General features: G+C 42.2%; 1 protein-coding gene across 1 annotated transcript; it reads left to right on the top strand.

The window, feature by feature from the left end:
• Nucleotides 1-864: 864 nt before the first annotated feature.
• Nucleotides 865-15,718, top strand: LOC115158292 (chromatin assembly factor 1 subunit A). The gene is made up of 16 exons (XM_029707062.1): nt 865-1,172; nt 3,761-3,811; nt 4,085-4,728; nt 4,887-4,943; nt 5,065-5,309; nt 5,469-5,529; nt 7,099-7,170; nt 7,263-7,480; nt 7,639-7,810; nt 11,438-11,518; nt 11,647-11,751; nt 11,921-12,176; nt 13,906-14,047; nt 14,193-14,520; nt 14,619-14,706; nt 14,831-15,718. The coding sequence occupies exons 1-16, from the start codon at nt 1,043-1,045 to the stop codon at nt 14,950-14,952; spliced, it is 2,772 nt and encodes a 923-aa protein (XP_029562922.1). The 5' UTR covers nt 865-1,042; the 3' UTR covers nt 14,953-15,718.
• The last annotated feature ends 10 nt before the right edge of the window (nt 15,719-15,728 follow it).

Here is a 15,728-nt window from a genome sequence, read left to right as displayed (position 1 = left end):
TTAGTACTACATTGATATTGATCACTGCATTGTTGGGTGTAGAGTTAGCAAGAAAGGCATTTCACAGTGCTTGTGCACTTGGGGCTCCTGAGTGGTGCAGTGGTCTAAGGCAATGCATCTCAGTGCAAGAGACATCACTACGGATGTCCCATTGGGTGGTGCACAGTTGGTCCAGTGTCATCTGGGTTTGGCTGGTGTAGGCTGTCATTGTAAATAATAATTTGTTCTTAACTGTCTTATCTAGTCAAACAAACATGACATCAAATTGTATTGGTCACATATTTAGTAGATGTTATTGCAGGTGTAGCGAAATGCTTGCGCTTAGGAGCTAGAAGCAGAGCTGCCATATCTGTCATCGACATCTGCCCAATGTGCGTCTACCTCATGTGTCTTCTTGTCAGAGAGATTTTTCCTTTTGTATTACTTTTCAGTTCTTCTAAATTGTCAATTGTTTTGGCATCATTTTATTTTCCCATTAAAAGTATTAACTGACATTCAGACAGACATTCTGTTAATTGATTTAATATTGCATGCATGCAAGCTTGTGTTTTGATTACTAGATAGTACATACATCGTTTCTGATTGTCAACATGTTTAGAGTATTTACTGGTTAAACTCACTGAGTGACTTTGTCCAATTACAACTTTTTTAGAATTTTGTTCCACGACACTATTCAGTGACATCCAATCACTGATCCAATCACTCTTGAAAACAGAGAAAGCAACCTATCATAAAGAACAACATCTCAAAAGAAGGCGTGACTGACAAAATATACAGAAAAAAACGTCTACATCCCGCCCTTCGGTCTGGTAGTGATCCAGCGTTCTGGCCAATCAGCAAAGGATTCTGAGGACAGCGACACGCTCCCGCCAAATCTGACTGACGGGCGCGAGGCAGCAACGGGGATCCAGGCAAAGGGAGCGTGTGGGAGATGCGGATAGAATAAAATTCACTTAGTCTTAAAAGTAATAAAACCCAGCCATCGTTATATTTGCATGATATTAGTGTTACTCTGGAAGACCTGTCAATATTGCTACTTCATATGGTTTTGTGTTATTGCAACGCTTTTCCGCACAAGGATATCAAAAGTGAGGGAAGTTCTCGGATGGTGATGCTGGCGGCGGAAGATCCATCCGTGGACGGGCATTTAGCATCCACTCCACGGAGGAGAGGTAGCGACGATATTTTGCTATGTTTTAACCTTCAAATGTGTTGGGCATTTAGTTATCTAACTGGGGTAGCTATGTACTGTTTGGTTTGCCTTTCTCTACGACCGCATAGCAAGTCAACACTAACTTCTGTCTAGCTAGCTAGTTTAGCTAACTAGCATGCTGTATTTAGCCAGCTAACTACTGTATTAGTAGCATGTTGTAACTAGCTAACCTCAAGTAAGGTTAGCTAGCTAACACCCAGTTATTATCGTTAGCCAGACCCTCATAACATTCCCAAGCTCATTCCCAAGGTTAGTGTAAAGTGAGCTTTCATGTACCGTTAGCTAGCTACCCTTGAAGTTTCCTTTAGTTAATCTTTATAATTTATAAGTCAGCCAGCCAGCTTGGGCGCTAACGTCAGTTGGCTTTGATGTGATGAGTTGGTGCTAACCTTACAAGCTAGCTTGACATCCCATTGCCTTCAGTTAGCTAATATGAACCAAAACACTCAATGACTTCGGTGGTTTTGCTGACGAGCTTGTTGATTGTCAGAAAATATAGCATTTTAATTAGACATCGAGTCACATTATCGTACTGCTACAAACTTTGCTTGCTAGCTAACTTAGCTAACAAACAAGCATTTTTTTTCTTTGAGGCAACCCCTTCTCTCCCCGCAGCGGTATGAGTGTAAAGTTAGCTATAGCCGGGCCTTTGCACTGGGCTTCGATTGATTCACCGAATGGCGGGAGAGCAAAGCTAACACCTCCCAGTAGTTTGCCCAACCACTTGTGCCATAGTCTCGTAGCTAATTTTTACTACTTGATTAAAAATTATATTTGAACGGCATCGATAGTCCGTTTACTTGATTGGTGGCAAGTGTAGATAACTTTTGATTGCTCCCTAGTTGACTGACAAGTATTTATTACATATGTCCTTGAATAACCAGGATGCATTTGTCAAACTAACAGTATGAGTAAACTAAAAACAAAGGACTAATTATAGCAATAATACAGTTGAGTGTGAGATAAAGTAGTTGGTGATTAAGTCAAATGTGTAGAGGCTATTCTTGTGGTTGTCCTTTTGACTTTGGACATTTTATAAAGATACTGCACCAAATGCTTTGTTCTAGTAAATGTTGTGCAACAAAGGGACCGATAACATGTTTGCAGCTGGAGCCATTGTACTAATGCAATTACTGATAATGAAGTAAATGTGCATTGGAAAAACAAATCCATCTACACAACAATAATATAAATGCAACGTGTTGTGCAAACTTTCTGTTGGGCCCATGTTTCATGAGCTGAAATAAAATCGTAGACATTTTCCATATGCACAAATCTTATTTCTCTCAAATTTTGTGCACAAATTTGTTTAACATCCCTGTTAGTGAGCATTTCTCCTTTGCCAATATAATCCATCCACCTGACAGGTGTGGCATATCAATAATCTGATTTTAACAGCATGATCATTACACTGGTGCACCTTGTGCTGTGGACAATTAAAAGGCCACTCTAAAATGTGCAGTTTTGTCACACAACACCACAGCTGTCTCAAGTTTTGATTGAGCGTGCAATTGGCATGCTGACTGCAGGGATGTCCACCAGAGCTGTTACCAGAGAATTTAATGTTCATTTCTCTACCATAAGCCGCCTCCAATGTCATTTTAGAAAATATGGCAGTATGTTGAACCGGCCTCACAACCGCAGACCGCGTGTAACCACACCAGCCCAGGACGTCCACATCAGGCCTCTTCACCTACAGGATTGTCTGAGACCAGCCACCCGGACAGTTGATGAAACTGGGCTTGCACAACTAAAGAATTTCTGCACAAACTGTCAGAAACTGTCTCAGGAAGCTCATATGCGTCCTCACCAGGTCTTGACCTGGCTGCAGTTTAGCGTCGTAACCAACTTCAGTGGGCAAATACTAAACTTTGATGGCATGCTGGAGAAATATGCTCTTCACGGATGAATCCCGGGTTCATCTGTACCGAGCAGATGGCAAACAGTGTATGCCGTTGTGTGGGTGAGCAGTTTGCCGATGTCAACGTTGTGAACAGAGTGCCCCGTGGTGGGGGGGTTATGGTATGGGCAGGCATAAGCTACGGACAACAAACACAATTGCATTTTATCAATGGCCATATGAATGCAGAGATACTGTCACGAGATCCTGAGGCCCATTGTCATGCCAGTCATCTGCAGCCACCACATGTTTCGGCATGATAATGCACAGCCCCATATCGCAAGTATCTGTACACTTCCTGGAAGCTGAAAATGTCCCAGTTCACCATGGCCTACATACTTGTTGGCCATGTTTGGGATGCTCTGGATTGACGTGTACGACAGCATGTTCCAGTTCCCGCCAATATCCATATACTGACTAGTTTTCAGATTTACGATCTTACCATTTTTAAGGTATCTGTTACCAACAGATGCTTATCTGTATTCGAAATCATGTGAAATCCATAGATTAGGGCCTAATGAATACATTTAAATTGACTGATTTTGAAATTGTTGCATTTTATATTTTTGTTCAGAAAAGGTTTCATGACAGGAGAATGGTTGTGGGATTGTTGTCGTCTCATCTTCCATACCCTGTTTTGGTTACAGGTATGGATGGCAAAGTCAAACCCAGCAATGCTAACAAGAAGCTTGTTCAGGGTAAGTGAATCTGGTGTTTTGAATGCATATCAGATGGTTTTATTTTGCAAAAGGAGACAGCATTATGCATCATCAATCAAACTATTTGAAACAATTCATAGAAAATATGATTTAGTAAATTATATTTCAAATGAATCAAATTCGTTGTAATAATTTAGTCTTTGCTTTATCACTCTAAATGTTATCATTATTGTTTGCCCAAAGATTTGTTAATATAACATAGATTTAGTCCAACTTGAACATCAGTGATGATAAAGGATATTTTCTCCTCAGCTCGTCTTCCATTCAAGCGTTTAAACCCAGAGCCCAAGGAGACCAGTGAGTCCAAAAGGACCTGCACCCTTTCCCGGCCTGGGCTCTCAGATGGGGAGAATGAATCCGATTGCTCCCCCCTACCTGTGTGCCATGGACCGGCCCTGGTTAACGGCCGTGGCCCCCTGGATGGATTCATGAGTCGCAGTACCCAAGCGTCCCCTGCCAAAAGCATAATTATTGATCTCACTGAGGACTCCAATTCAACTGACCTTTTAAAGCAGCAACCTGCGACACCCATTGTTGCCTCGTGTCCTCCGACACAAAACAACCACCTGAGCAAAACCCTAAGTGCTGTAACAGCCACCAAAACAGATCACACTGCCAAGACAGAGCCCATAGGCTACAACCTGGGGGATGAACAGAAGGATGGGGAGGAGGAGAAGGACAGGGGGGACACGGCATCCATCTCACAGCTAGACAGCACACAGGGTTCTGACACGGAGGAAGACGAAGAGGAGGACGAAGAACAAGAGCAGTCTGTTGAGGCTGATATGTCCAGTCATGGGAATGGGTCCATGCTTTCTCCTTCATCCACCAGCTCTCTGTCAGCAGCCGAGAGCTCCCCAGAGGCTGCTAAGACAGAGAACACTCCAACTGTCACAGTGAGTACAAAATGGCAATTAAATTCAATAAACATTCGATGTCAGCAGTGATTTTTGAATAAATGTACATCAGCAAGCTCCTGTTAACTTTTAATGTCACTATTCTGAAATGAAAAATTACAAATCTATAGGTTACCCATCTTCCTCTCTCTTTACAGGAGCCAAATACCACCCCTAAAATAGAGCAGAAAACTGTGAAAAGACGATCTTTAAAGGTATAATTAGCGGCAATAAGACACTTAAGTATTTGGCGTACTTTTGCATCCAAATGCCTATTTAAACATCTTCATCTAGACACTTATCTAAAATGGAATTTGTGCTTTCTTCTCTCCATAGAGTTTGCAGGAGCAAGAGGAGAGGCTACACCAGCGCAAAGAGAGAGAGCGGCAGCGGGAGGAGGCTAAAGACGCTAAAGAGAAGAAGAAAGAGGAGGCTCGCAAACTGAAGGAGGAGAGGGAGAAGGAAAGAAAGGAGAAAAAGGAGAAAGAAGAGCGTGAAAAAAGAGAGAAAAGGGAGAAAGAGGAAAAGGAAAAAGCAGAGAAATTAAGAGCGAAAGAGGAGCAACGCAAATCGAAGCAAGAGTGAGTGTTGCTTGATCAAAAACCAGCTAGCAACAGATCTGAAATGTCTTGTTACTTTTATATTGACTCGACTGGAAAAATTGATTGAATGTTTTTTTTTTTTTTATTAAAGCAAATGTAATCCTTGCAATTGACATATTCACATATAATTTCCCCCAGGGCAAAACTTGAAGAAAAGAGAAAGAAAGAGGAGGAAAAACGGTTGAAAGAAGAGAAGGATGTGAGTTGATAATTTTGTATCTATTCTCTAAAATTAAATGTAATGTCTGACACTGACATTTTTAACCTCTCTGGGGTATGTGGCATCCCACCCGCGGGACACGCTATTCAACAGCTAGTGAAATAGCAGGGCGGCAAATTCAAAACAACAAAATTTCTCAAACATACAACTATTATTTCCCATTTTAAAGATACACTTCTCATTAATCCAACCACATTGTCCGATTTCAAAAAGGCTTTACGGCGAAAGCATAACATTAGATTATGTTAGGACAGCGCTGAGACAAGAAAAACCACAGCCATTTTCCAAGCAAGGAGAGGCGTCACAAAAACCAGAAATACAGCTAAAATTAATCACTAACCTTTGACGATCTTCATCAGATGACACTCCCAGGACTCAATGTTACACAATACATGTATGTTTTGTTCGATAAAGTTCATATTTATATCCATAAACCCCATTTTACATTGGTGCGTGATGTTCAGAAAATGTTTTGCCTCAAACTGCCGGTGAATGAGCACATCAATTTACAAAAATACTCATCATAAACGTTGATAAAATGTACAACAGTTATTGAAAGAATTCTAGATACACTTCTCCTTAATGCAACCGCTGTGTCAGATTTCAAAATAGCTTTACGGCGAAAGCACAGTGTTCAATATTCTGAGTACAGAGCTCAGCCATCAAAGCAAGCTATACAGTTACCCGCCAAGTTCTGGAGTCAACAAAACTCAGAAATAGTATTATAACTCTAAACTTACCTTTGCTGATCTTCGTCGGAATGCACTCCCATTTCCACAAGAAATGTTTGTTTTGTTCGATAACTCCATATTTATGTCCAAATACCTCCGTTTTGTTCGCGCGTTCAGATCACTATTCCAAAGGCACAATGCGCGAGCGCAAAACCATAGCCGAAAAGTCAAAAAGTTCCATTACCGTTCGTAGAAATATGTCAAACGATGTTTACAATCAATCCTTAGGGTCTTTTTATCATAAATATTCAATAATATTCCAACCGGACAATAGCGTATTCATTACAGAGGAAAAGGAAGGAACGGCGCGCCTGTGTGGGCGCGCTTGTGTGACCGCGCAGTAAACAACTCATTGGTCTCAGGCAGTCCACTTGTTGAGTCAGCTCTTATTCTCGCCCCAGTAACAGTAGAAGCATGAAACAAGGTTCTAAAGACTGTTGACATCTAGTGGAAGCCTTAGGAAGTGCAAAATGAACCCTAAGTCACTGTATACTGTATAGGCAATCACTTGAAAAACTACAAACCTCAGATTTCCACACTTCCTGGTTGGATTTTTCTCAGGTTTTTGCCTGCCATATGAGTTCTGTTATACTCACAGACATCATTCAAATAGTTTTAGAAACTTCAGTGTTTTTTTTATCCAAATATACTAATAATATGCATATCCTACCTTCTGAGCCTGAGTAGCAGGCAGTTTACTACGGGCACGCCTTTAATCCAGATGTCAAAATACTGCCCCCTACCCTAGAAGTTAAGCTTGACAATTGCCACTTAATTGTAACAGACCTGATAATGCATCTTAACATTTTCTATACAGAGGCTCAAAGCCGAGAAAGCTGAGATCACACGATTTCTACAGAAACCCAAGACTCCCCAGCAGGCCACAAAGGTAAGATTCCTCTGACTGGATTGAACAAGAAGGGGACAAAATGGTGTTAATTTAATGTAAAACTTTTCTTACCTTTGTCTCTCCTACTTCAGACCCTTGCGTCTGCCTGTGAAAAGTTTGCCCCGTTTGAGATAAAGGAGCACATGTGTCTGGCGCCGCTGACCCGAGTCCAATGTGCGGATGTGGTCCTGGAGGAACTAGACCGGTACCTGGCTAAACCTGATGGAAGCCTGGATGGCCTGAGTGACTGGACCAGAAATAAGCCCCGCAGATCAGGCCAGACCAAGCCCAGAAGCACATACCCTATGAGGTGAGACCACCACACCCTTAAAAAAAATCAGCGGGGACTTGAATTACTGAAGTCTTGACATTTTTTGAAACTGAAGAATCAGGGATTCCTACTGGAAAGAAGACATTTTCTGTACTCTCCTATTTTGGCGTTGGCCCCTGTTTCTGTTGTCTGCATAGGGAGTGTATGGCGGTGGTGGAGGGGCCCAAATCGGACGGTGTGCCTGACCGGCAGCACTACGGCCGCATGAAGCTCCTTCAGTTCCGTGAGAACTACCGGCCTGCCTACTGGGGCACGTGGAGGAAAAACAGCCCCCACATCTCCCCTCGCTGCCCTCTCAGAAAGGACAAGGTGAGGCTTCCCTCATTCTCTGACCATGATCATTTTCAGTCCCTTCACTTCTTGAATGAGGGAAAAAAGTATTTGATCCCCTGCTGATTTTGTACATTTGCCCACTGACAAGGTAATTATCAGTCTATAATTCTAATGGTAGGTTTATTTGAACAGTGAGAGACAGAATAACAACAACAAAAAATCCAGAAAAACGCATGTCAAAAATGTTATAAAATGATTTGCATTTTAATGAGGGAAATAAGTATTTGACCCCTCTGCAAAACATGACTTAGTACTTGTTGGCAAAACCCTTGTTGGCAATCACAGAGGTCAGACGTTTCTTGTAGTTGGCCACCAGGTTTGCACACATCTCAGGAGGGATTTTGTCCCACTCCTCTTTGCAGATCTTCTCCAAGTCATTAAGGTTTCGAGGCTGACATTTGGCAACTCAAACCTTCAGCTCCCTCCACAGATTTTCTGTGGGATTAAGGTCTGGAGACTGGCTAGGCCACTCCAGGACCTTAACTTCTTGAGGCTACCTGGGACGTTAGCGTTCCCCCCGTGGCGCACCCTATCAACTGCAGGTGCATTTCAAGAGCGGCAAATTTGAAACCAAATAAATGTACAAATTCAAATTTCTCAAACATACAACTAACTTACAGCCTTTGAAAGATAAACATCTTCTTAATCTAACCACGTTTACCGATTTCAAAAAGGTTTTACGGGGAAAGCATAAAGTTAGGTTATGTTAGGAGAGTACATTGACAATAGCTGTGTGCAATGCATTGTCGATTCAAAGACATGCGTCACCAAAACCATACAATCAGCTAAAATTATGCACTAACCTTTTACAATCTCCATCAGATGACACTCCTAGGACATTTTGTTAGACAATGCATGCATTTTTAGTTCTATCAAGTTCATATTTATATCTAAAAACAGTGTTTTACTATGGCGTTGATGTTCAGGAAATCGTTTCCCTCCAATACCGGCAGTCAAGTCATGACGACAAAATAATTAATTAATATTAGAAAACATTGCTAAAATATTATATTGTCATTCAAAGAATTATAGATTTACATCTCTTGAACGCAATGGACTTGTCAGATTTTAAATTAACCTTACTGGGAAATCACACTTTGCAATAATCTGAGCACTGCGCCAGAAAAATACGCATCGCGATACAGACTAACCGCCATGTTGGAGGAATCTAAAATCGAAAATACTATATAAATAATCCATTACCTTTGATTCTCTTCATCAGATGTCACTTCCAAAGAGTCCCAGGTCCATAACGAATGTAGTTTTGTTCAAAAAAGCTCATCATTTATGTCGAAAAACCTCCGTGTTGTAGCGCATGATCTAAGCCAGCCGGACTTCACTTCACTTCAAGAACGGAAAAAATATATTTCCGTTCGTTCAAACATGTCAAACGTTGTATCGCATAAATCATTAGGGCCTTTTTTAACCAGAACATGAATAAAATTCAAGGCGGACCATTGGGTTTTCTTTTAAAACGTTTCGGAATGAGAGTACCCACCATCAAATCGCGCGCCAGGGTGAATGATGGACCATCACGTTCCATGGCTCTTATTCGGTCAGATCTCACTGTAGAACACTCAAAACACTTTGTAAAGGCTGGGGACATCTTGTGGAAGCAATAGGAAGTGCCAGAATATACCTCACCCCCTTTGTTTTTCAATGGCATAGGCTCAAAGTCAATTCAACACATCAGGTATCCACTTCCTGTCAGAATCTGTCTCAGGGTTTTGCCTGCCAAATGAGTTCTGTTATACTCACAGACACCATTCAAACAGTTTTTGAAACTTTAGGGTGTTTTCTATCCATATATAATAAGTATATGCATATTGTAGTTACTGGGTAGGTGTAGGAGGCATTTAAAAATGGGCACATATTTTTTCAAAAATTCTCAATACTGCCCCCTATACCCTAACAGGTTAATGTGCTTTTTCTTGAGCCACTCCTTTGTTGTCTTGGCCGTGTGTTTTGGGTCATTGTCATGCTGGAATACCCATCCACGACCCATTTTCAATGCCCTGGATGAGGGAAGGAGGTTCTCACCCAAGATTTGACGGTACATGGCCCCGTCCATCGTCCCTTTGATGCGGTGAAGTTGTCCTGTCCCCTTAGCAGAAAAACACCCCAGAGCATAATGTTTCCACCTCCATGTTTGACGGTGGAGATGGTGTTCTTGGGGTCAAAGGCAGCATTCCTCCTCCTCCAAAGACGGCAAGTTGAGTTGATGCCAAAGAGCTCCATTTTGGTCTCATCTGACCACAACACTTTCCCCCAGTTGTCCTCTGAATCATTCAGATGTTCATTGGCAAACTTCAGACGGCATGTATATGTGCTTTCTTGAGCAGGGGGACCTTGCGGGCGCTGCAGGATTTCAGTCCTTCACGGTGTAGTGTGTTACCAATTGTTTTCTTGGTGACTATGGTCCCAGCTGCCTTGAGATCATTGACAAGATCCTCCTGTGTAGTTCTGGGCTGATTCCTCACTGTTCTCATGATCATTGCAACCCCACGAGGTGAGATCTTGCATGGAGCCCCAGGCTGAGGGATATTGACAGTTCTTTTGTGTTTCTTCCATTTGCGAATAATCACACCAAATGTTGTCAACTTCTCACCAAGCTGCTTGGCGATGATCTTGTAGCCCATTACAGCCTTGTGTAGGTCTACAATCTTGTCCCTGACATCCTTGGAGAGCTCTTTGGTCTTGGCCATGGTGGAGAGTTTGGAATCTGATTGATTGGTTGCTTCTGTGGACAGGTGTCTTTTTTACAGGTAACAAGCTGCGGTTAGGAGCACTCCCTTTAAGAGTGCTCCTAATCTCAAGCTCCTAACCTGTATAAAAGACACCTGGGAGCCAGAAATCTTTCTGATTGAGAGGGGGTCAAATACTTATTTCCCTCTAAGGCCAGGTCGCAATTGTAAATGAGAACTTGTTCTCAACTTGCCTACCTGGTTAAATAAAGGTGAAATAAAATAAATAAATTAAAATTAAAATGCAAATCAATTTGTAACATTTTTGACATGTGTTTTTCTGGATTTTTTGTTGTTATTCTGTCTCTCTCACTGTTCAAATAAACCTACCATTAAAATTATAGACTGATAATTTCTTTGTCAGTGGGAAAACGTACAAAATCAGCTGGGGATCAAATACTTTTTTTCCCTCACTGTATCCAGGTTTGACTCAAGGTTTAGATTTGTAATTGTTTTATTTTATTATTATTAACTTAGGTATTGTTAGCTAGCGCTAGTCAGATGTACCTGCGCCAAAACGCTGGTATTTTTCATCCTATAGCTTGTTCCCATCGTTTTTAAATAATGAGCCAACATGTTTTCAGCACTTATTTCCCTGACTGATGGAAACTCGTTTTGTCATGCTCTCTTGTCTCTCTGCAGCAGACATATAGGGCGCAATCGTCAAATCACAGTATTGAATCGCAATACATATAGAATTGTGATAATCGCAATGCATATCGTATCGGCACCTAAGTATTGTGATATATCGTGAGGTCCCTGGTAATTCCTAGCCCTAACTGGTGGTGATGTCAGTTGTTCTGTGACTTCCATGTTTCATGCGCTTTCTATGTAGCATTAAAGTCTGTGTTCCCTCTAGGACCTGTTGGATTATGAGGTGGACAGTGATGAGGAGTGGGAGGAAGAGGAGCCAGGAGAGTCCCTGTCACACAGTGAAGGGGTGGGTCTCTTTTTCAATACACTTCTGTCACAGTTTTTGATGTTGTTTGATATCAAGATTAGCTCATTGTTGCAAACTGAATCATTCTAGCTGATTGGGAGGACCTAAACTGACTCTTGTTTTTGCAGGAGGATAATGATAATGATGGAGGTGAAAATGATGACGATGATGAGGATGGTTTCTTCGTACCACATGGATACCTATCTGACGGGGAGGGCGCATTGGAGGAAGAGGTACGTTCAATTGCCCTTCATTCCGGATGCATGTCTTTATTTACTGTTCTTTTCCAGTGGACTGGTTTGACTAATGATTGACGTGCTTTACATTGTAAGGGGTGGAGACATTATCCACAGCTTTTTTTTAGCACATGTAATTGCTCCTATCCCTGTGGTGTGATTCCAGGAGGGTGGCGACCCAGAGAAGCAGAAGGTGCGTCAGAAGCTGAAGGCCCGGGAGTGGGATGAGCTGATGGCCAAGAAGAAGGTGAAGGTGCTAGAGGCTGTGGTGAGGGGCTGTGTGTGGGAGGGACAGGGTCCCCATCTGGAGCTCTTGCAGCAGTTTGCGGTGTGCCTGCTGGAACCCCTGCCCAAGCCAGAGCCCTCCACCCCAGAGGACAACACACAGAAACTACAACAGAAACTACAAGAAGATGAGCAGCGTGAGTACATTCTTATGCCTGGGGGAACATCATGCAGGTAAGCGGAGGTCTTTTGTCTCTGCAGTATTGTCTTTTAGAACCTTTTGGGCCTTAGCCTTGTCACCGCTAAGTGATCATCTGAGTCATGTTTTACTGACTGAAGCGTGATGAAATGTAGGTCTTGGTTTGCATGGAAAAACTGACCAGGTGTGCTTGTCTTTTGATATGCTTATCTGAGTTCTTACAGAATGATGTACATTGGTAATTTGGTTGAGCCATGTGCTGTTCAAATAGTGTCACTAGCTAGGTTTCCATCCAATTGGCTACAGATTTTCATACAAATATTCTAAAATCTGCATGAAGAAAATGTGCATTTTCCCACTAGTGGTGTTTCCACCAAACGGACTTGTTGCAGATAAAAAAATCTGTGCATGATGATGTAGTGCACACAATGTACTTTTTCGTGTAAGTTTTCATGTACTGAATACAAATCTAAAGTTGTGTGTTACCATCGCACTTTCAACTCTACCGATAGTTTTGTCACATACTGTTGCGTTAATTTGCAAGTGTGCATACTCTGGTCTTGGCACGTGCGCTCTAGCCAACAGCTCACAGATACAGTGCAGGTAGGCTAGTCTACATGAGATTATTATTGGAAAGGAGCATCAAGATCACTGCACTTTCATCACTGTGAAGTTCATCAGAACTGATTTAATATGTAGTCTAATAAATGGTTTCCCAGGTTGTAGTGGGAGGAAAACACACCATATCATCGCGTGACTACAAGTTTACTTCGATATGATTGTTATATCAATATTTTCACAAAGGCATTTCCACTGCCGTGTCTAACGAACAAATGACCTGTCTACATTTTATAAATTGTACCGAAACTTCTTGTTTCCATCACAGCTGTTGTGATAAAAAAATGTATACGGTGTAACTTGGAAAAGTCATACCGATGGAGACATGGTTAGTTTTGGCAGACTTTTTTTGAGTAGCTCTGAATGGTCAAACTGTAGTTACCTGAGCACTAGCTGACTTCAGCATGCATTTATGTCTACACCAAGGGTGTTAAACATGCATAGGTTTTTCCCTGGGGGAATGACCTCGCTCTACATTGAAATGACTAAAACCAAATCGAAACTGTGAAGAAATTATAATAGTGATAATGATAATTACTCTGTCCGCTTGGTAACAATCACCAAAACAAAAGCTAGACAGTCAGGGAGAATTGAAATAAAATACAAAGGGATATTTCTATCTTTTTGCTAATTTTGACGGCAAATAAATTGATGGCAAGGAAATATAACCCATCTTTAGGGTGGGCCTCCTGACCTCGTTAAAGACCGAAAGTGGCCCACACCAAAATCTATCTTTTGATTGTGGTGATGGATGTAACACCCGAGACTGATATGAGATCTATCTGTACTCATCATGAAGCACTTATTGATAGCTGTCTAGACTGCAAGGGAGACATCTAAACTAAAGACCATTCACAATCACTTAAGAGATCTGTATTGTTTTCAGACCAGCTTTATGTGTTATCGAAGTAACTTAGTATTTACTGTGCCATAAGTGATTGTGAACTGTCAACACTCTTCATGGCTGACCTGAGTTGCTCAATAGCTGCCTGAGGGAGTATCTGTTCATATTGAATGGCGCCTTTTGCCCAAACCTTGCGTGAATAAGCCTAGATGTAGAATGTGTTTTAAAAAACCTTCCTATCTCCCTTCCCAAACCATATCTTCAGTGCTGTTCCAGTTGTTGCCCCTGCTACATGGAAATGTGAACAGTAATAAGGTGATCATCACAGAGTTCCAGGAGTTTTGTCGCCAGCAGTCGACCTCGCCCATCTCCAGCCCTCAGAACTCAGGAGACAACATCCCCACCAGGTGACTTCAAACCTGATTTACTTAACGTTTGCTATTTTACAGAATTAGTCAAGTCATATACGGTCATTATTAAACTTGTGCAGATGCTTTATAAAAGTATTAATGTTTCATTACTGAAATGGTCTCCCATCTGCTTCTGCTCTAGGGTCCGTCTAAAGCGCCTTATCAAGGGGAACGCTGTGTATGAGAAGCGCTCAGCCTTCAGACGCTGCTGCTGGTACGTCAAATCAGACGTCCTGGCTCGCTTCATCCAGGAGGCCCTCCCTGTACCCTGCCAGTGGAACTACCTTACCTCAGGGACTCATGTGCCCCGTGAAGAGGCCCCAGTGGCCACAGGCTCACAGGGCAACTCCCCAACCACCCCCCAGCCCTCCCACACGCCATCCTCCAAGACCCCCTCCTCCAACAAGAGGAAGAGTGCCGGCAGCATGTCCATCACCAAGTTCATGAAGAAGGCTGCTGACCCTGAGCAGGTAGGACACGTCTTGTGAAATCTTCATATGAAGTAGCTTTGTTCTGATCCTATTGCTTTGACTGTTACGTCAGATTCTAATGTACTCCTTTCTTTCAGGCGGAGGCGATGAAGACAGATGGGTTCCAGGCAGACACAGAGGAAGATGAGGATGAAGCAGACTGTGTCATAATCTGCACACAGAAAGGTCAGTTTCCTGGCATATTGTCTGCCTTTAGACAGGAGTTAAGTGGAATTGAGAGACAGGGTAATAGTTTGTCCTAGATATTTCTAGGAGGGGAGGCATTGACATTGAATGTCTTACTCTGCAGGATCTTCCAGAAAAGATACTTCCCCCACAGAGAACGAGAGCACAGAACAAATGGAGGTGACCCCCTCTGACACAGCTGCTCTCTTCCTGCCTCGGGCCACTCCCACCCTGGCCACCGCCTAAGGACTGCCCCCTGACTCTGGGTGTGTGCGTTTGTCAGAAATAAAATCAGGTCTTCAAGATAACACACTGGTAATGGCACACATGCCACCCACACGGTATTACAACCCCACTCTGCTCCGTTAAGTACCAGACAGTGCCTGTAAAAAGGAAAGTGTCTGACAAAGAAACTCATTGGTGTATTTTGTTCCAATGTTAAACCATTCATTACTTGGTTCAGTTGGAATGTCAGACATGTTTATATGGATGTCTTTGCTTGGTGAGGAGTTGGAGATGGCTCAGTCAAGGCTCTGCTACCACAGCTGATTGGGTGGACCAGTGCCCACTGAAGTAGTTGCTGTCTGCTTCACCGTAGGCCCAGTAACTTTTATATATGTATTTGTTTAAAAAAAATACTTGAACTGGTTGAATTCATTAAAAATAAATAATGATTAAATGTACTGCACTTTTATATGCCCTCCCCCTGCCTTACCTGGATGCCTTTATCAACACACCACCACTCATCCATCCTTTCAAGAAGTACTTCATTCAATATGGCAAGTGCTGTTGTCTTTCAGGCTGCTAACGTAGTGCTTATTGTACTATTCTAAACCTCCATTTTGTGTTTGTTAATAATGGTTGAAGTGGAATAGTAAATGGCTGTCCAATATTAAAAACATTGCGGTTTGCCTTACATTTTTGTGGCAGAGAATGCTCTCCTGTTGCAGTTTGCAGGTATGATTTAAGGTGTCTCACAACTTCTTTAAATAAAGCATTATTTAAAAATGAACATGCTTTAT

Source organism: Salmo trutta, chromosome 22 (genome assembly GCF_901001165.1).
Source record: "Salmo trutta chromosome 22, fSalTru1.1, whole genome shotgun sequence".
Taxonomy (NCBI): Eukaryota; Metazoa; Chordata; class Actinopteri; order Salmoniformes; family Salmonidae; genus Salmo; species Salmo trutta.
The sequence above is the reverse complement of the archived record's forward strand: the minus strand, read 5'-3'. Positions and strand labels throughout refer to the sequence as shown.

Coding starts and splice junctions, on each gene's coding strand:
- LOC115158292 (XM_029707062.1), top strand. CDS start 1,043: ATGGTTTTGTGTTATTGCAACGCTTTTCCGCACAAGGATATCAAAAGT. Junction 11,519..11,646: donor CCCTGTCACACAGTGAAGGG/GTGGGTCTCTTT, acceptor TTGTTTTTGCAG/GAGGATAATGATAATGATGG. Junction 11,752..11,920: donor AGGGCGCATTGGAGGAAGAG/GTACGTTCAATT, acceptor GTGTGATTCCAG/GAGGGTGGCGACCCAGAGAA.